Source organism: Nerophis ophidion, linkage group LG03 (genome assembly GCF_033978795.1).
Source record: "Nerophis ophidion isolate RoL-2023_Sa linkage group LG03, RoL_Noph_v1.0, whole genome shotgun sequence".
NCBI classification, from domain to species: Eukaryota; Metazoa; Chordata; class Actinopteri; order Syngnathiformes; family Syngnathidae; genus Nerophis; species Nerophis ophidion.
This window is the reverse complement of record NC_084613.1, coordinates 8,940,251-8,961,897: the sequence shown is the minus strand read 5'-3', so window position 1 is coordinate 8,961,897 and position 21,647 is coordinate 8,940,251. Positions and strand designations below refer to the sequence as shown.

Genomic DNA, 21,647 nt, shown 5'->3' with positions numbered 1-21,647 from the left:
CTTTTGTGTTTATTACAAGCGGAAACGACAAACGGCCTCAGAGGAGATATTTTTTGAAAAAAAGCTAATTTCTTTTAGCCAACTTTTGTATTGAAGGGGGAATTGCAAACTTCCCTTTGATTTTAGCTGGGAGGTATGAGTGTATTAAGTATAGGTCTAACTGAGACCTACATAGAGCTTTTTGTTTCATGTTTCGACGACATTGCTACTGGAAGTTACGGACAGTTTTGTCTGTGTTTTCTTCCTAGGGGGCACTAGAGCGCAATTTTGAGTTTTGGGGTTTGGTTTTGTGATTAGATCCTGATGCGTGTGTCAAATTTGGTGAGTTTTGAAACATATTAAGGGGGTCAAAATACATCTCAAAGAGTCGGCGGAATAATAAAGAAAAAAAAATAAAACCTTAGAAATTCAATAGGGTCCTCTGTCCCAAAGGGACATCGGTCCCTAATTAACTAAAAGCATTTTTTTTCTCACAATGTGTCGATTTCGTTCCTATAAATTCGGGAGCAAATTCTCTGTGATATTGCAATATTTTTACGTAAAATTGTTACTTTTTAATGCAAAAGTTGTGAGTTCAAACCCCGGCCCGAGTCATACCAAAGACTATAAAAATGGGAACCATTGCATCCCTGCTTGGCACTCAGCATCAGGGGTTGGAATTGGGGGTTAAATCACCGAAAATTATTCCCGGGCGTGGCCACCGCTGCTGCTCACTGCTCCCCTCACCTCCAGAGGATGACCAAGGGGTCAAATGCAGAGAATAATTTCGCCACACCTAGCGTGTGTGTGACAATCATTGGTACTTTAACTTTTTAACTTAAAAAATGGTGACATTTGTCATATACAATCCTGACTTTTATCACACTTTGGCCCATTTTTTTGTTGTTCTTGTAAAATAGTGACATTTTTTGAGTAAAATTCCCTTTATTGTTATATTGGACTGTAAAGGATTGTTTTCACTGCTGGACTCTAGAAAGAGGCTCCGCAGCCTCCGAAGCAGCTTCTTCCCTCAGGCCGTAAGACACTTGAACGCATCATAATTCAATTATCCCCTCAACTCCCCCCAAAATGGATTAGCTCGCTGGAATAAAAAAGACAATATAACATACATCCATAAACGTGGACACGTGGAAAAAGTGCAATATATTTATCTGTACAGTAATCTATTTATTTATTTATACATCCATCCATTTTCTACCGCTTATTCCCTTTTGGGGTCGCGGGGGGCGCTGGTGCCGATCTCTGCTACAATCGGGCTGAAGGCGGTGTACACCCAGGACAAGTCGCCACCTCATCGCAGGGCCTTATTCATATATGTTTATATATATTTATTTATTTTATATATTATTTATATATATTTATTTAATTATATATGCACCTTATTGCTTTTTTTTAATCCTGCACTACCATGAGCTTATGTAACGCAATTTTGTTCTTATCTGTGCTGTAAAGTTCAAATCGGAATGACAATAAAAAGGAAGTCTAAGTGTATTGCCAACGTTTTGAAGTTCTCTTACACAATTTTGACTTTTGTCGAGTAAAATTATGATTGTTTTCATAAACATGCCCAAATTTTAAGGTTTTCTTGCAAATTGCGACTGTTATCCAGTAAAAATCCAACTTTTATCATAACATTCCACAAATGTTCGGTTTCGCTTGAAAAATGTTGACTTGTGCTGAGTAATTTTACGACTTCTATTATAATGCTGCCAACATTCTAAGTTTTTCTTGTGAAATTCCAACTCATTTTTCACCGCAAGCTTTTTTATGTTTGCATAGAAGATACTGTATATATTATTAATGTTGTCAATACAAATCTTTATATATCTAGAAAGGGTGGTCCTAAAGAGGGAGGCGTTTTTCTCAGGTCCCCAGAAGGTCTGAACTGTGTGTGTGTGTGTGTGTGTGTGTGGTTCAGACATAGAAAGGACGAGCTGGAGCGTCGCATGTCGGCCTTGCAGGAGAGCCGGCGGGAGCTGATGGTGCAGTTGGAAGGACTCATGAGGCTGCTGAAGGTACCAACATTTAAAATACCGTTATTTTCCGGACTATAAGGCGCGCTTAAAATCCTTTTTAATTTTCTCAAAACTCGACGGTGCGCCTTATAACCCGGTGCGCCCAATGTATGGAATAACTCTGGTTGTGCTTACCGACCTCGAAACCTCTTTTATTTGGTACACGGGGCAATGATAAGTGTGGCCAGTAGATGGCAGTCAAACATAAGAGATACGTGTAGACTGCAATATGACTCGAGTAAACGACACCAACATTTTTTATGTTCCATTGAAAATATAGAAAATTACTTCCCTCTCTTTCTCTGTACCTCTTTCTTTCTCTGTCTGTCTCTATCTTTCGCGCTTGCTCTTTCTCATGCTCTCTTTTCCGCTCTCTGTCTCCCTTCCTTTCTTATTCTCTGATTTTTCTCTCTCCTTCTGTCTAGCTGTCTCGCTCTTTCTCCCTCTCTTTTCTGTACCTATCTCTCTCCATCTCTATCAAACTCTGGCTGTGCTTACCGACCTCAAAACCTCTTTTATTTGGTACACGGGGCAATGATAAGTGTGGCCAGTAGATGGCAGTCTAACATAAGAGGTACGTGTAGACTGCAATATGACTCAAGTAAACAACACCAACATTTTTATATGTTCCATTGAAAATATAGAAAATTACTTCTCTCTCTTTCTCCCTCTCTTTCTCTGTACCTCTCTCTCTCTCTTTCTCCCTCTCTTTCTCTGTACCTCTCTCTCTTTCTCTGTCTGCCTCTCTCTCTTTCGCGTTTGCTCTTTCTCATGCTCTCGTTTCCGCTCTCTGTTTCCCTTCCTTTCTTATTCTCTGATTTTTCTCTCTCCTTCTGTCTAGCTGTCTCGTTCTTTCGCCCTCTCTTTCTCTGTACCTATCTCTCTCCATCTCTATCAAACTCTGGCTGTGCTTACCGACCTCGAAACCTCTTTTATTTGGTACACGGTGCAATGATAAGTGTGGCCAGTAGATGGCAGTCAAACATAAGAGATACGTGTGGACTGCAATATGACTCGAGTAATCGACACCAACATTTTTATACGTTCCATTGAAAATATAGAAAATTACCTCTCTTTCTCTTTACCTCTCTTTCTCTGTCTGCCTCTCTCTCTTTCGCGTTTGCTCTTTTTCGTGCTCTCTTTTCCGCTCTCTGTCTCCCTCCCTTTCTTATTCTCTGTTTTTCTCTCTCCTTCTGTCTAGCCGTCTCGCTCTTTCTCCCTCTCTTTTCTGTACCTCTCTTTCTCCATCTCTATCTAACTCTGGCTGTGCTTACCGACCTCAAAATCTCTTTTATTTGGTACACGGTGCAATGATAAGTGTGGCCAGTAGATGGCAGTCAAACATAAGAGATACGTGTGGACTGCAATATGACTCGAGTAATCGACACCAACATTTTTATACGTTCCATTGAAAATATAGAAAATTACCTCTCTTTCTCTTTACCTCTCTTTCTCTGTCTGCCTCTCTCTCTTTCGCGTTTGCTCTTTTTCGTGCTCTCTTTTCCGCTCTCTGTCTCCCTCCCTTTCTTATTCTCTGTTTTTCTCTCTCCTTCTGTCTAGCCGTCTCGCTCTTTCTCCCTCTCTTTTCTGTACCTCTCTTTCTCCATCTCTATCTAACTCTGGCTGTGCTTACCGACTTCAAAATCTCTTTTATTTGGTACACGGTGCAATGATAAGCGTGGCCAGTAGATGGCAGTCAAACATAAGAGATACGTGTGGACTGCAATATGACTCGAGTAAACGACACCAACATTTTTATATGTTCCATTGAAAATATAGAAAATTACCTCTCTTTCTCTTTACCTCTCTTTCTCTGTCTGCCTCTCTCTCTTTCGCGTTTGCTCTTTTTCGTGCTCTCTTTTCCGCTCTCTGTCACCCTCCCTTTCTTATTCTCTGTTTTTCTCTCTCCTTCTGTCTAGCTGCCTTGCTCTTTCTCCCTCTCTTTCTCTGTATCTATCTCTCCCCATCTCTTTCTAACTCTGGCTGTGCTTACCGACCTCGAAAACCTCTTTTTTTTGGTACACGGTGCAATGATAAGTGTGGCCGGTAGATGGCAGTCAAACATAAGAGATACGTGTGGACTGTAACATGACTCGAGTAAACGACACCAACATTTTTATATGTTCCATTGAAAATATAGAAAATTACCCCTCTTTCTCCCTCTCTTTCTCTGTACCTCTCTCTCTCTTTCTCTGTCTGCCTCTCTCTCTTTCGCGCTTGCTCTTTCTCATGTTCTCTTTTCCGCTCTCTGTCTCCCTTCCTGTCTTATTCTCTGATTTTTCTCTCTCCTTCTGTCTAGCTTCCTTGCTCTTTCCCCCTCTCTTTCTCTGTACCTATCTCTCTCCATCTCTATCAAACTCTGGCTGTGCTTACCGACCTCGAAACCTCTTTTATTTGGTACACGGTGCAATGATAAGTGTGGCCAGTAGATGGCAGTCAAACATAAGAGACACGTGTGGACTGCAATATGACTCAAGTAAACAACACCAACATTTTTATATGTTCCATTGAAAATATAGAACATTACACACGGCACTCAAAAATCGGTCAAAATATTTTAGTAGGACTTTGGTAAGCTATGAAGCCACACCGCTCTTGATGGATTGTAGGCACATTAAACATAGGAGTATTATTATGGTGTGTGTATAAGGTAAGACGTTATCTGGCGTTTTGTTTCACGATATTATGCAAAAGCAACTTTTCTTACGTTCCGGTACCTGCTGATCTGTATCCAGGATCTGTATAAGTCCTGAAAATTTGCGCGCGTCCGCCTTTGTAGTAGATAAGCGCCTTCTTTTTCCTCGATCTTCTTATGGGACATTCATGTTCCGCTGTTGCCATTTCTAATATATAGTAGTGTAAAGTTCTTACTTATATCTGTCAGTAAACCCACTATGAAAGCACTAAAACTTACCGGTGTGGTGAGTTTACATTATTCACCCAAGGAACTTAAGTTATTAGAGAGTTCCCGTCGAATGCTTTTTCACGGGACACATTTCCGGCCTTGTTGTTGTTTCCATTGTTGTTGCCACTTTTTCCACTCTCGTCCTTGCACGCTACACCGCTCATCGGCAGTGCGCCTTATAGTCCGGAACATACTTTACGTATATGTGTGCTAACGATGCTCTTCTTTGGCCGACTGGCAGGACGAGGAACAGAAGCAGGGAGTAAGTTCTATAAACTTACCCTGATTGGCGGGAAGTAGGCCTTTTTGTCCTCTGACCTTGCCGCCGTCTTTGTTACAGTCCCAGTCCGGAGGCTCCCCGCACTCATCCCCCAGCCACGGGGCGGGCTGCTCCATGCCCATGCCCATACGCTCCACCTCGGCTGGCTCCACCCCCACTCACACGCCGCAGGACTGCCTGGCGGGCGTGGGTGGCGACGTGCTGGAGGCCTTTGCTCAGGGTACAAAAAGAAAAATTTTTTATAGTAGTGGGCGGGGCTGGAAAGGTAAACGAACGCTCTCGCCGTCGCAGGTGTACCTCGGAATCTGCGCAACGACCTCCTGGTTGCCGCCGACTCCATCACCAACACCATGTCGTCGCTGGTGAAAGAACTGCACTCAGGTGGGCTTTGAACTGCATCACCGTGCCAGTGTTTTGTGTCCATAACTCTTGATGTTTTTTATGACCTATGGTTATATTAGCCTACTATCAAAATGTCTTTGAAAGCCTTATATAAGTGACATAATGAGGACAACACATGATGTGTCTATATTAGCCTACTATCAAAATGTCTTTAAAAGTCTTAAATAAGTGTTATACTGAAGGCAACACATGATGTAAGTTTCCATATTAGCTAATATAGCCTACTATAAAAATGACTTTAAAAGTCTTATATAAGTGTTATAATGAAGACAACACATGATGTAAGTGTCTATATTAGCCTACTATCAAAATGTCTTTAAAAGTCTTAAATAAGTGTTATACTGAAGGCAACACATGATGTAAGTTTCCATATTAGCTAATATAGCCTACTATAAAAATGACTTTAAAAGTCTTATATAAATGTTATAATGAAGGCAACACATGATATAAGTGTCTATATTAGCCTACTATCAAAATGACTTTAAAAGTATTATATAAATGTTATAATGAAGACAACACATGCAGTAAGTGTTTATATTAGCAATAGTAGCCTACTATCAAAATGACTTTAAAAGTCTTATATAAATGTTATAATGAAGGCAACACATGATATAAGTGTCTATATTAGCCTACTATCAAAATGACTTTAAAAGTCTTATATAAGTGTTATAATGAAGACAACACATGCAGTAAGTGTTTATATTAGCAATAATAGCCTACTATCAAAATGACTTTAAAAGCCATATATAAGTGTGATAATAAAGGCAACATATGATGTAAGTTCGAGAAGTTGTAAATAAAGCTGCAAAACAGTTAAAAGCACACAGATAGAACAATACTTAGCTTTTTTGCAACAAGAGCAGTCAGCGAGCAGTCATTCACGTTGCCCACATCTGAGGTCCTCTCCAAGGTTTCTCATAGTCAGCATTGTCGCTGGCGTCCCACTGGATGTGAATTCTCCCTGCCCACTGGGTGTGATTTTTTCCTTGCCCTTTTGTGGGTTCTTCCGAGGATGTTGTAGTCGTAATGGTTTGTACAGTCCTTTGAGACATTTGTGATTTAGGGCTATATAAATAAACATTGATTGATTGATTGATGTGTCTATTTTAGCTATATTAGCCTACTATTAAAATGACTTTAAAAGTCTTATATAAGTGTTATAATGAAGGCAACACATAATGTAAGACTTTTAAAGTCATTTTAATAGTAGGCTAATATAGCTAAAATAGACACTTACATCATGTGTTGCCTTTATTATCACACTTATATATGGTTTTTAAAGTCATTTTGATAGTAGGCTATTATTGCTAATATAGACACTTACGTCATGTGTTGTCTTCATTATAACACTTATATAAGACTTTTAAAGTCATTTTGATAGTAGGCTAATATAGCTAATATAGACACTTACGTCATGTGTTGTCTTCATTATAACACTTATATAATACTTTTAAAGTCATTTTGAGAGTAGGCTAATATAGACACTTACATCATGTGTTGTCTTCATTGTAACACTTATATAAGACTTCTTTTCTTTTTCCTTTCTTTTCTTAGTTTATTTCGAACATGACATACATACAACATTATACATCAGTTAAATTCATCATTTCGCAATACACAACACACAATACACAATACATCATGTCCGAAAAGGAGTAGGAAGAAGCAAAGCTTATTTAATCCTACCCCTTTTCCACTTCAGAGCGCCCACAATATATACAATTATTCACTGACCTTCTTTACAGCAAAATATCAAAATAGCAAAATGACATCTGTGAGTGATTAACACAGCAGTTTTCTAACATGTACTTAATTATTTCAGTACATGTTCAGTAAAGTAATTTTGATAGTAGGCTAATATAGCTAATATAGACACTTACATCATGTGTTGCCTTCATTTTAACACTTATATAAGGCTTTTAAAGTCATTTTGATAATAAGCTATTATAGACACATCATGTGTTGCCTTCATTGTAACACTTTTATAAGGCTTTTAAAGTCATTTTGATAGTAGGCTATCCTGAATTATATGGTAAAATCATTCAACAACGAGTATGTGCTTTGACTGCCATCTGCTTCTAAGTCTGTGTGCTATAAAACAAGTAAAACACCAATACAGTATCCCAATACAAAGGCATTGTTATTTTTTTTATTTTTTTAGGCAACGTTTACAACTGATAACACAATCCCGAAGCCGATTCGAAAACATGTCAACTTTCGTTAAAAAAAAAAAAAACGCCACAAATTTATTAAAAATCTGGTTGTTTTTGGCCCGCGAGGAGAAGTCACATGGTCCGCCGGGATGACGCAATAACGCCACGTTGTCTTTTGCAGTGGACGACGGGATGGACGAGGAGGAGACCAACATGAGGAACGGCGGAGAGAGAGGTGAGTTGTCGACTTCCAAACACACCCTGAAGTCTTTCTTTCTTGAAGAACGCACAAAGAGCTGAGGTGTGGTTGCCATGACGACACGCGCTCGGACCCTACCTTCCGACTGGTACCAAAACATCAACCACCCGCTGCCCGAATGCAGCTGGGATTCACCACTTTTGTCAACAAATGCCTGAGAAAATTGTTTAAGAACAACATTTATCAACCAGCTTTTGCAAGGAATTTAGGGATTTCGCCATCTACGCTCCGTAATATCAACAAAAGGTTCAGAGAACCTGGAAAGGCCGAAAACCAACATTGAACGCCTGTGACCTTGGATCCCTCAGGCGGCACCGCGTCAAAAAAACCCGACATCCATGTGTAAAGGATATCACCACGTGGTCTCAGGAACGCTTCAGAAACCCACTCTCAGTACCGACAGTTGGTCGCTACTTCTGCAAGTGCAAGTTAAAACTCTACTAAGCGAAACCACAGCCGTTTATCAACAACACCCGGAAACGCCGCCGGCTTCACTGGGCCCGAGCTCATCTAAGCCTCACAGATGTAAAGTGGGAAAAAGTGTTCTGCGGTCTGACGAGTCCGCATTTTCAAATTGTTTTTGGAAACCGTCGACGTCCTGTCCTCCCGAACAATAGAGGAAAACAACCATCCGGATTGTTCTAGGTCAGGGGTCACCAGGTCGCCCGTAAGGACCAGATGAGTCGCCCGCTGGCCTGTTCTAAAAATAGCTCAAATAGCAGCACTTACCAGTGAGCTGCCTTTATTTTTTAAATTGTATTTATTTACTCGCAAGCTGGTCTCGCTTTATTTGACATTTTTAATTCTAAGAGAGAAAAAACTCAAATAGAATTTGAAAATCCAAGAAAATATTTTAAAGACTTGGTCTTCACTTGTTTAAATAAATTCATTTATTTTTTTTACTTTGCGTCTTATAACTTTCAGAAAGACAATTTTAGAGAAAAAATACAATCTTAAAAATGATTTTAAGATTTTTAAACACATATACCTTTTTACCTTTTAAATTCCTTCCTCTTCTTTCCTGACAATTTAAATCAATGTTCAAGTAAATTAGTTTTTTTATTGTGAAAAATTGTAAATAAATGTTAATTTGATTCTTAATTTTAGCTTCTGTTTTTTCGACGGAGAATATTTGTGAAATATTTCTTCAAACTTATTATGATTAAAATTCAAAAAAAATATTTTGGCAAATCTAGAAAATCTGTAGAATCAAATTTAAATCTGATTTCAAAGTCTTTTGAATTTTTGTTCCGGAAAATAAAGAAGAAATAATGATTTGTCTTTGTTAGAAATATAGCTTGGTCCAATTTGTTATATATTCTAACAAAGTGCAGATTGGATTTTAACCTATTTAAAACACGTCATCAAAATTAAAAAATTAATCTTAATCAGGAAAAATTACTAATGATGTTCCATAAATTATCAAAAATAGTCAAATTAGCTAGTTTTTCCTCTTCTTTTTTTCGGTTGAATTTTGAATTTTAAAGAGTCGAAATTGAAGATAAACAATGTTTCAAAATTTAATTGTCATTTTTTTTCTGTTTTCTCCTCTTTTAAACCGTTCAATTAAGTATTTTTTTCATAATTTATTCTCCACTAAAAACCTTCCGTAGAAGGAAAAAATTTTTACCACGGAATGACAGACAGAAATACCCATTTTTAAAAAATATTTATCTTTTTTTATATATATTTATTGTGAGAAATCTTTAAGATGATCAGTGTTTCCACAAAGATAAATACCATTAATTATTAATAATAACATAGAGTTAAAGGTAAATTGAGCAAATTGGCTATTTCTGGCAATTTATTTAAGTGTGTATCAAACTGGTAGCCCTTCGCATTAATCAGTACCCCAGAAGTAGCTCTTGGTTTCTAAAAGGTTGCTGACCCCTGTTCTAGGCGAAAAGTTGAAAAGCCAGTGTCTGCGTCTGGGGCGGGGGTCGGGAACCTTTTTGGCTGAGAGAGCCATGAAAGCCAAATATTTTAAAAATGTATTTCCGTGAGAGCCGTATAATATTTTTAACACTAAATAATGTCACGTTTTGTTGACGAACCCCAAGATGCAGAGACGGTGGCGGGCATTGAATAAGAAAACATGATTTAATTTAAATACTAAAACAAGAACAAACGAAAGGGTACTAACAAACGGCGCGCACAAGGCGGATAACAAACTAGGCTATGAACAAAACACTTACTGTGACAAGAAGGAACTATGGCATGAGCAGAGTGAACAAAAGTAGACACAGCTACAACGAAGTATTAATGACGTTGACAGGTAGTGGTGACAAACAACCGGTAGGAGCGACTATAATCCAGCACTGACTGGAAGACAAATCAGGTAAAAATGTGAGCGGGCTGATTGACACCAGGTAGTGGTGGCAAACAACCAGTAGGAGCGACTATAATCCAGCACTGACTGGAAGACAAATCAGGTAAAAAATATGAGCGGGCTGATTGACACCAGGTGTGGCCAGCTGAGGGGAAACAGCGCTCAGGGAGAAAGACAGGAAACAGATCAAATAAGAGCGCTGACAGGAAACAAAGACAGGAAAAACTTAACCATGGCCACACTGTCAGGAACAAGCCCTACGATACAACTGTCAGGTTCGAACACTGATGACATCTATTAAACAGACAAGAAGCAAGGAATTTAACAGAGACAGGATTCAATTTAGCTCAATGAGGAGAAACCCGTGGACCTGTACCCTTGTACAGTGTCGCCCCACGCTCTGACAAGAGAATCCAACGCCTTCTCTTTCATTTCGACTTTCCCTGATTACAACAACTAAATGCGTGCATCTCCTATTCTTTTTAATAACGTTGTTATTCTGAAGCTAACCAAGGATAAATACAATTATTTTGACCATTAATGTGGCTTCTTGAACAGGTGCGGTAGATGGATTAAAATGCGGGAGAATGTTTTATATTTTGAAGGTTATTTTTAACACTTTTAACATTAATTACTTATCGTATTGAGCAACGTCAGCTAAGATTTATCCTAGAGCCAGATGCAGTCATCAAAAGAGCCACATCTGGCTCGAGAGCCGTAGGTTCCCTACCCCTGGTCTGGGGTGTTAGTTCCCAAGGCATGGGTAACTTACCATCAATGCTGAAAGGTACATACAGGTTTAAAATACATTGCCATTTAAACAACTTTATCATGGACGCCCCTGCTTATTTCAGTGTCGTCTTGTGTTTCTGCAGGCACCATGCGAGTACACAGGCAGTGAGCGGAGAAGACAAGTCCATCCTTGCAGGCCAGCCATCAGGAACGATCCGTAACAACAACAACAACAACAACGAACCCACCATTAGCTCGTAGACTTATGCATGCTGTAATCTCGGCTAAATGCTAAACAATGTTGCGGGTAGCAGCCGGCGTAATTGTGTACATAGAACACCGCCGTCACGTGGCCACGCCCCCAACAGCACTTGGCTCCTGTCACAAGATTAGCCCCGCCCACCCACCCCCCACACATCTTTGCATGACGCTCACGTGTGGCCATCACTACTCTACACTTTATGAACACGTGTTTACAATGTTAGCATACGTAGCATATGCTACCATCTCCAAATGTGTCGATTTTATTTTCGGCGTTTAGAAATGAAAAAGAAAGAAAAAAAAAATGCTGCTTTTTAAACGGTTCTCTCTAGTACGGAACACCGAGAACGACTAGCTTTGCATAAGCGACAAGTACAAAACGATTTTTTGCAAGTAAACAAAACTCCATGCTAGGACGTTAGCATCGCAACAACTCGAGTACACAGTAGTACCTGTACTACGGCGTGAAATTACTGCCCGTACTCCACAAACGTGTTTCTACGTAACGCCCAACGTTATGCCAGTAAACAAAATAATTTTCAAGTAAATAAATGATTTTTTACAAGTAAACAAAACTTCATGCTAGGACGTTAGCATCGCAACAACGCGAGTAGACAGTAGTTCCTGTACTACGGAGTGAAATGATTGCCCAAACTCCACAAACGTGTCCAACGATTTGCCAGGAGACAAAAATTATTTGCAAGTAAAAAAACAATTTTTTTTGCAAGTAAACAAAACTCCATGCTAGGAAGCTAGCATCGTAACATCGCGAGTACACAGTAGTACCTGTACTACGGCGTGAAATTACTGCCCGAACTCCACAAACGTGTTTCTCCTTAACGCCCAACGTTTTGCCAGTAAACAAACAAATTTTGCAAATCAAAATAATGATTTTTTGCAAATAAACAAAACTTCATGCTAGGACGTTAGCATCGCAACAACGCGAGTACACAGTAGTACCTGTACCACGGAGTGAAATTATTGCCCAAACTCCACAAACGTGTCCAACGATTTGCCAGTAAACAAAAATTATTTGCAAGTAAAAAAACGATTTTTTTGCAAGTTAACAAAACTCCATGCTAGGACGTTAGCATCGTAACATCGCGAGTACACAGTAGTACCTGTACTACGGCGTGAAATTACTGCCCAAACTCCACACATGTTTCTACTTAACGTCCAACGTTTTGACAGTAAACAAAATAATTTGCAAGTAAAAATAATGATTTTTTGCAAGTAAACAAAACTCCATGCTAGGACGTTAGCATCGCAACTACGCGAGTAGACAGTAGTACCTGTACTACGCAGTGCAATGACTGCCCAAACTCCGCAAACGTGTCCAACCATTTGCCAGTAAACAAAAATTATTTGCAAGTAAAAATATGATTTTTTGCAAGTAAACAAAACTCCATACTAGGACGCTAGCATCGCAACAACGCGAGTACACAGTAGTACCTGTACTACGGCGTGAAATTACTGCCCGAACTCCACAAACGTGTTTCTACATAACGCCCAACGTTTTGCCATTAAACAAAATAATTTGCAAGTAAATAAATGAGTTTTTGCAAGTAAACAAAACTTCATGCTAGGACGTTAGCATCGCAACAACGCGAGTAGACAGTAGTTCCTGTACTATGGAGTGAAATGATTGCCCAAACTCCACAAACGTCTCCAACGATTTGCCAGTATACAAAAACTGTTTGCAAGTAAAAAAACTATTCTTTGCAAGTAACCAAAACTCCATGCTAGGACGTTAGCATCGCAACAACGCGAGTACACAGTAGTACCTGTACTACGGCGTGAAATTACTGCCCGTACTCCACAAACGTGTTTCTAATTAACGCCCAACGTTTTCGCCAGTATACAAAATAATTTGCAAATAAAAAAAATGATTTTTTGCAAGTAAACAAAACTCCGTGCTAGGACGTTAGCATCCCAACAACGCGAGTAGACAGTAGTACCTGTACTACGGCGTGAAATGATTGCCCAAACCCCACAAACGTGTCCAACGATTTGCCAGGAAACAAAAATTATTTGCAAGTAAAAAAACGATTTTTTTGCAGGTAAACAAAACTCCATGCTAGGACGCTAGCATCGTAACATCGCGAGTACACAGTAGTACCTGTACTACGGCGTGAAATTACTGCCCTAACTCCACAAACGTGTTTCTACTTAACGCCCAACGTTTTGCCAATAAACAAAATAATTATCAAGTAAAAATACTGATTTTTTGCAAGTAAACAAAACTCCATGCTAGGACGTTAGCATCGCAACAACGCGAGTACACAGTAGTACCTGTACTACGGCGTGAAATTACTGCCCGAACTCCACAAACGTGTTTCTACTTAACGCCCTACGTTTTGACTATAAACTAAATAATTTGCAAGTAAAAATAATAATTTTTTGCAAGTAAACAAAACTCCATGCTAGGACGTTAGCATCGCAACAACGCGAGTAGACAGTAGTTCCTGTACTACGGAGTGAAATGATTGCCCAAACTCCACAAACGTGTCCAACGATTTGCCAGGAAACAAAAATTATTTGCAAGTAAAAAAACGATTTTTTTGCAAGTAAACAAAACTCCATGCTAGGACGCTAGCATCGCAACAACGCGAGTACACAGTAGTACCTGTACTACGGCGTGAAATTACTGCCCGAACTCCACAAACGTGTTTCTCCTTAACGCCCAACGTTTTGCCAGTAAACAAACAAATTTTGCAAATCAAAATAATGATTTTTTGCAAATAAACAAAACTTCATGCTAGGACGTTAGCATCGCAACAACGCGAGTAGACAGTAGTTCCTGTACTACGGAGTGAAATGATTGCCCAAACTCCACAAACGTGTCCAACGATTTGCCAGGAAACAAAAATTATTTGCAAGTAAAAAAACGATTTTTTTGCAAGTAAACAAAACTCCATGCTAGGACGCTAGCATCGTAACATCGCGAGTACACAGTAGTACCTGTACTACGGCGTGAAATTACTGCCCGAACTCCACAAACGTGTTTCTCCTTAACGCCCAACGTTTTGCCAGTAAACAAACAAATGTTGCAAATCAAAATAATGATTTTTTGCAAATAAACAAAACTTCATGTTAGGACGTTAGCATCGCAACAACGCGAGTAGACAGTAGTTCCTGTACTACGGAGTGAAATGATTGCCCAAACTCCACAAACGTGTCCAACGATTTGCCAGGAAACAAAAATTATTTGCAAGTAAAAAAACGATTTTTTTGCAAGTAAACAAAACTCCATGCTAGGACGCTAGCATCGTAACATCGCGAGTACACAGTAGTACCTGTACTACGGCGTGAAATTACTGCCCAAACTCCACACATGTTTCTACTTAACGTCCAACGTTTTGACAGTAAACAAAATAATTTGCAAGTAAAAATAATGATTTTTTGCAAGTAAACAAAACTCCATGCTAGGACGTTAGCATCGCAACTACGCGAGTACACAATAGTACCTGTACTACGCAGTGCAATGACTGCCCAAACTCCACAAACGTGTCCAACCATTTGCCAGTAAACAAAAATTATTTGCAAGTAAAAATATGATTTTTTGCAAGTAAACAAAACTCCATACTAGGACGCTAGCATCGCAACAACGCGAGTACACAGTAATACCTGTACTACGGCGTGAAATTACTGCCCGAACTCCACAAACGTGTTTCTACATAACGCCCAACGTTTTGCCAGTAAACAAAATAATTTGCAAGTAAATAAATGAGTTTTTGCAAGTAAACAAAACTTCATGCTAGGACGTTAGCATCGCAACAACGCGAGTAGACAGTAGTTCCTGTACTACGGAGTGAAATGATTGCCCAAACTCCACAAACGTCTCCAACGATTTGCCAGTATACAAAAACTGTTGGCAAGTAAAAAAACTATTCTTTGCAAGTAACCAAAACTCCATGCTAGGACGTTAGCATCGCAACAACGCGAGTACACAGTAGTACCTGTACTACGGCGTGAAATTACTGCCCGTACTCCACAAACGTGTTTCTACTTAACGCCCAACGTTTTCGCCAGTATACAAAATAATTTGCAAATAAAAAAAATGATTTTTTGCAAGTAAACAAAACTCCGTGCTAGGACGTTAGCATCCCAACAACGCGAGTAGACAGTAGTACCTGTGCTACGGCGTGAAATGATTGCCCAAACCCCACAAACGTGTCCAACGATTTGTCAGGAAACAAAAATTATTTGCAAGTAAAAAAACGATTTTTTTGCAGGTAAACAAAACTCCATGCTAGGACGCTAGCATCGTAACAACGCGAGTACACAGTAGTACCTGTACTACGGCGTGAAATTACTGCCCTAACTCCACAAACGTGTTTTTACTTAACGCCCAACGTTTTGCCAATAAACAAAATAATTATCAAGTAAAAATACAGATTTTTTGCAAGTAAACAAAACTCCATGCTAGGACGTTAGCATCGCAACAACGCGAGTACACAGTAGTACCTGTATTACGGCGTGAAATTACTGCCCGTACTCCACAAACGTGTTTCTACTTAACGCCCCACGTTTTGCCAGTAAACAAAATAATTTGCGAGTAAAAATAATGATTTTTTGCAAGTAAACAAAACTTCATGCTAGGACGTTAGCATCGCAACAACGCGAGTACACAGTAGTACCTGTACTACGGCGTGAAATTACTGCCCGAACTCCACAAACGTGTTTCTACTTAACGCCCAATGTTTTGCCAGTAAATAAAATAATTTGCAGATAAAAATTATGATTTTTTTTGCAAGTGAACAAAACTTCATGCTAGGATGTTAGCATCGTAACATCGCGAGTACACAGTAGTACCTGTACTACGGCGTGAAATTACTGCCCGAACTCCACAAACGTGTTTCTACTTAACGCCCAATGTTTTGCCAGTAAACAAAATAATTTGCAAAATATAATAATGATTTTTTACAAGTAAAAAAACTTCATGCTAGGACGTTAGCATCGCAACAACTCGAGTTCGCAGTAGTACCTGTACTACGGAGTGCAATGACTGCCCAAACTCCACAAACGTGTCCAATGATTTGCCAGTATACAAAAACTGTTTGCAAGTAAAAAAACTATTCTTTGCAAGTAACCAAAACTCCATGCTATGACGTTAGCATCGCAACAACGCGAGTACACAGTAGTACCTGTACTATGGCGTGAAATTACTGCCCGTACTCCACAAACGTGTTTCTACTTAACGCTCAACGTTTTGACTATAAACTAAATAATTTGCAAGTAAAAATAATAATTTTTTGCAAGTAAACAAATCTTCATGCTAGGACGTTAGCATCGCAACAACGCGAGTACACAGTAGTACCTGTACTATGGCGTGAAATTACTGCCCGAACTCCACAAACGTGTTTCTACTTAACGCCCAACGTTTTGCCAATAAACAAAATCATTTGCAAGTAAAAATAATGATTTTTTGCAATTAAACAATGTTATTGTTTTTTTTTCCACTCCTTTTTCATTTGCTTTGTTTCCACTCGTAATTTATTTGCTTTGTTTCCACTCGTAATTTATTTGCTTTGTTTCCACTCGCAATTTCTTTGTCTTGTTTTCACTCGCATTTTCTTTATTTTGTTTCCACTTGCAATTTCTTTGTTTTGTTTCCACTCGCAATATTTTCCTTGCTCTGTTTCCACTTGCAATCTTTCCATCGCTTTGTTTCCACTCGTATTTTATTTGCTTTATTTCCACTCGCAATTGTTTTGCTTTTTTTCCACTCGCAATTTCTTTGCTTCGTTTCCACTCGCAATTTCTTTGCTTTGTTTCCACTCGCAATTTCTTTGTTTTGTTTTCACTCGCAATTTTTTTGCTTCATTTCCACTTGCATTTTCTTTGCTTCATTTCCACTCGCATTTTCTTTGCTTCGTTTCCACTTGCAATTTCTTTGCTTTGTTTCCACTCGCAATCTTTTCTTTGCTCTGTTTCCACTCGCAATCTTTCCATTGCTTTGTTTCCACTCGTATTTTATTTGCTTTATTTCCACTCGCAATTTTTTTGCTTCTTTTCCACTCGCATTTTCTTTGCTTTGTTTCCACTCGCAATTTCTTTGCTTTGTTTCCACTCGCAATTTCTTTGTTTTGTTTTCACTCGCAATCTTTTCTTTGCTTTGTTTCCACTCGCAATTTTTTTGCTTCATTTCCACTTGCATTTTCTTTGCTTCATTTCCACTTGCATTTTCTTTGCTTCATTTCCACTTGCATTTTCTTTGCTTCATTTCCACTCGCATTTTCTTTGCTTCGTTTCCACTTGCAATTTCTTTGCTTTGTTTCCACCCGCAGTTTCTTTGTTTTGTTTCCACTCGCAATCTTTTCTTTGCTTTGTTTCCACTCACAATCTTTCCGTTGCTTAGTTTCCACTCATATTTTATTTACTTTGTTTCCACTTCTAATTTCTTGGCTATGTTTCCACTTGGAAATGTCTTTGCTCTGTTTTCCCTCACAATTTATTTGCTTTGTTTCCACTCGCCATTTCTTTGCTCTTGTTTCCACTCGCAATTTCTTTGCTTTTGTTACCACTTGCAATTTCTTAGCTTTGTTTCCACTCGCAATTTCTTTTGCTTCGTTTCCACTCGCAATTTCTTTGTTTTGTTTCCACTCGCAATCTTTTCTTTGCTTTGTTTCCACTCACAATCTTTCCGTTGCTTAGTTTCCACTCATATTTTATTTACTTTGTTTCCACTTCTAATTTCGTGGCTATGTTTCCAATTGGAAATGTCTTTGCTCTGTTCTCCCTCACAATTTATTTGCTTTGTTTCCACTCGCCATTTCTTTGCTCTTGTTTCCACTCGCCATTTCTTTGCTCTTGTTTCCACTCGCAATTTCTTTGCTTTTGTTACCACTTGCAATTTCTTAGCTTTGTTTCCACTCGCAATTTCTTTTGCTTTGTTTCCACTTGCAATTTCTTTGTTTTGTTTCCACTCGCAATCTTTTTTTTGCTTTGTTTTCACTCACAATCTTTCTGTTGCTTAGTTTCCACTCATATTTTATTTGCTTTGTTTCCACTTCTAATTTCTTGGCTATGTTTCCACTCGCAATTTCTTTTGCTTTGTTTCCACTCGCAATTTCTTGGCTATGTTTCCACTTGGAAATGTCTTTGCTCTGTTTGCCCTCACAATTTATTTGCTTTGTATCCACTCGCCATTTCTTTGCTCTTGTTTCCACTCGCAATTTATTTGCTTTTGTTACCACTTGCAATTTCTTGGCTTTGTTTCCACTCGCAATTTCTTTTGCTTTGTTTCCACTCGCAATTTCTCTGCTCTGTTTACACTTGCAATTTATTTGCTTCGTTTCCACTCGCAATCTTTGCTTTGCTTTGTTTCCACTCACAATTTCGTCGCTTTGTTTCCACTCACAATTTCTTTGTTTCGTTTCCACTCGCAATTTCGTTGCTTCCTTTCCACTCGCAATTTCGTTGCTTCGTTTCCACTCGCAATTTCGTTGCTTCGTTTCCACTCGCAATTTCTTTGCCCTGCACGGTCTCTTTGATTTCTTTACGGCCACAACACGTCCGCGCGACACAAAGCAGGTGCGACTTGTCTTCCCTTTAGTCGAGGCAAACGCCACAAAATGCACGAGTCATGACTTATTTTGATCGTTTTTCCTTAAAGTGCTGTAAAACCATGACGCGGCCGGCCTCTGCGTGACTTCATTTTTTTCAAGCGAGCCTTTTCTACATTCGTGCCAAACTGTGCAGTCGCTCGTACGATCACGGCCGGTGTCGTCCCCGCATTGTCCGCAGTGTTTTATAGTAGCGTGTGTCGTCGTCGTCGCTCAAATGTCGCTTGTTTCACCGAGAAAAAATAAATAAATTGTGCTACGCCCTGCAGAGAGTTGAATTAAAACACACTGTAAAAAAAAAATAATAATCTGTTGTTTTTGCAGTAAAGAACTGGCAGCTCAGTCACAATATTTTTTTTAGGCTGAATTACTGTAAATGCACAAACAGTACCACTGTTATTTTTACGGTACAAAGTAAGGTGACTGAGCTGACAGTTTTTTTTTACTGTAAAATATATGGTAGTTGTTTTTTTGTTTTTTTACAACGGCAAAATGGTACCACTGTTATTATTACAGTAAACAGCCATTTTTTTTTTTACCGTTAAAATCTACCGACATTTTTTTCTTTTACAATGCTGGGTAAAGAAAAGTGCTTGTGCTAAGGTTGGCTTTTTAATTTTAACTCATTTTGTAAACACCTGATGTTATTTATTAGTATTTATATATATATGTGTGTGCGTGTGTGTGTGTGTGCGTGTGCGCGTGTGTGTTCTGTATGTTTATGTTTTCGGTAAACACATTTTGTTTCTCAAGTTGTTTTTAAAAACAGATGCATACTTTTATGTGATCAAGCCGCCGTCTTTTGTAAATAAATCAAATGAGAGATATCAAAAAAAGACTTCAAATACTCTTTGTTCTTTTAAAAAAATATATATATATATATTTTTTCAACATTTGTTCAATTACATTTTTTTGACACACCAGCTAACAGAAATACAAAGTTTTTTTGTATTGCAACCACCCCCCTCTCCCCCCCCCAAAAATATATCCTTGCAGAAAAATTAAGTGTGGTAAAATTTTATGTATATAAAAAAAAAAAAAAAAAGTTCGGTCACACAAAATTTTTATATACTGAATTTTTCTGCGATTAAATTTTTCACAATGAATTTTCAAATACTGATCAATGGCAATTAAAGTTCAGAGAATCTGGAGCAATCCTTTCATGTAAGCCATGGTATTACAGACCTTGGATCCCTCAGGCGGTACTGCATCAAAAAAGCGACATCAGTGTGTAAAGGATATCACCACATGGGCTCAGGAACACTTCAGAAAAACCACTGTCAGTAACTACAGTTGGTCGCTACTGTTATGGTTAACTGAGGAAGGTGACGGCAACAGACACTAGAGGATTGTGTAGCTCTATAGATTTGTTTCTCGAGTTGTTTTTAAAAACAGATGCATACTTATATGTGATCAAGCCGTCGTCTTTTGTAAATAAATCAAATGAGAGATATCAAAAAAAGACTTCAAATACTGTCTTTTATTTTTTATTTATTTAATTTATTCTTTTTTTTTTTTTACATTTCTTCAATTACATTTTTTTGACACACAAGCTAACAGAAATACAACACAATACAAATTGAAAGTTTTTTTGTTTTTGCAACCACCCCCCCAAAAAAATAAAAATAATACCCTTGCAGAAAAATTTAGTGTGGTAAAAGGTTACGTATAAAAAAAAAAAAAGCTCGGTCACACTAAATTTTTATATACTGAATTTTTCTGCGATTAAATTTTTCACAATGAATTTTCAAATACTGAACAATGGCGGTTAAAGTTCAGAGAATCTGGAGAAATCCCTGCATGTAAGCAATGATATTACGGACCTTGGATCCCTCAGGCGGTACTGCATCAAAAAAGCGACATCAGTGTGTAAAGGATATCACCACACGGGCTCAGGAACACTTCAGAAAAACCACTGTCAGTAACTACAGTTGGTCGCTACTGTTATGGTTAACTGAGGAAGATGACGGCAACAGACACTAGAGGATTGTGTAGCTCTATAGATTTATTATATATATTAACCATATACAGTATATAATAATCAAACAATATAAGTATAAACTAAGGAAATGGAGTGTGAACTAGATCCAAGAGTGTGTATGGTGTAAGACTATGTGTAGTATTTAAATGGATGGTTTTACGGTAAATGTTGGTGAGAGCGAAAGAACATGGAAGTCCGTGGGGCAGGCAGATGATCCAGGGCACCTTTAACTGTTATTATTAATAATCGATGATATTTATCTTTGTGGAAACACTGATCATCATAATGATTTCTCACAATAAATATATATAGAAACAGATAAATATTTAAATAAAAAAAGGGTATTTCTGTCTGTCATTCTGTGGTACATTTTTTTTTCCTACTACGGAAGGTTTTTTGTGGAGAATAAATTATGAAAAAAACATTTAATAGAACGGTTTAAAAGAGAAGAAAACAGGAAAAAAATTTAAATAACATTTTGAAACATAGTTTATCTTCAATTTCGACTCTTCAAAATTCGAAATTCAACCAAAAAAAAGAAGAGAAAAACTATAGCTGATTGGAATATTTTTGAAAAAATTAAAAAAAAGAATTTATGGAACATCATTAGTAATTTTTCCTGATTTAATTTTAGAATTTTGATGACATGTTTTAAATAGGTTAAAATGTAATCTGCATTTTGTTAGAATATATAACAAATTGGACCAAGTTATATTTCTAACAAAGACAAATCATTATTTCTTCTAGATTTTCCCGAAGAAA

The 21,647-nt window shown here is 38.2% G+C and overlaps 1 protein-coding gene across 5 annotated transcripts in view; it reads left to right on the top strand.

Annotated features, from left to right (window-relative positions):
- Positions 1-20,460, top strand: part of dtnbb (dystrobrevin, beta b) — a 65,109-nt gene extending 44,649 nt beyond the window's left edge. For 3 of the 5 annotated variants that reach the window (XM_061894175.1, XM_061894174.1, XM_061894173.1), the window contains exons 14-19: positions 1,919-2,015; positions 5,162-5,182; positions 5,261-5,420; positions 5,492-5,581; positions 7,937-7,990; positions 11,219-20,460. In XM_061894175.1, coding sequence (XP_061750159.1) covers positions 1,919-2,015; positions 5,162-5,182; positions 5,261-5,420; positions 5,492-5,581; positions 7,937-7,990; positions 11,219-11,244 — 448 coding nt within the window. In that variant the 3' untranslated portion in view covers positions 11,245-20,460. The remainder of the gene's footprint in view (positions 1-1,918; positions 2,016-5,161; positions 5,183-5,260; positions 5,421-5,491; positions 5,582-7,936; positions 7,991-11,218) is intronic. The other 2 variants (XM_061894177.1, XM_061894176.1) reach the window with 1 other exon arrangement.
- The last annotated feature ends 1,187 nt before the right edge of the window (positions 20,461-21,647 follow it).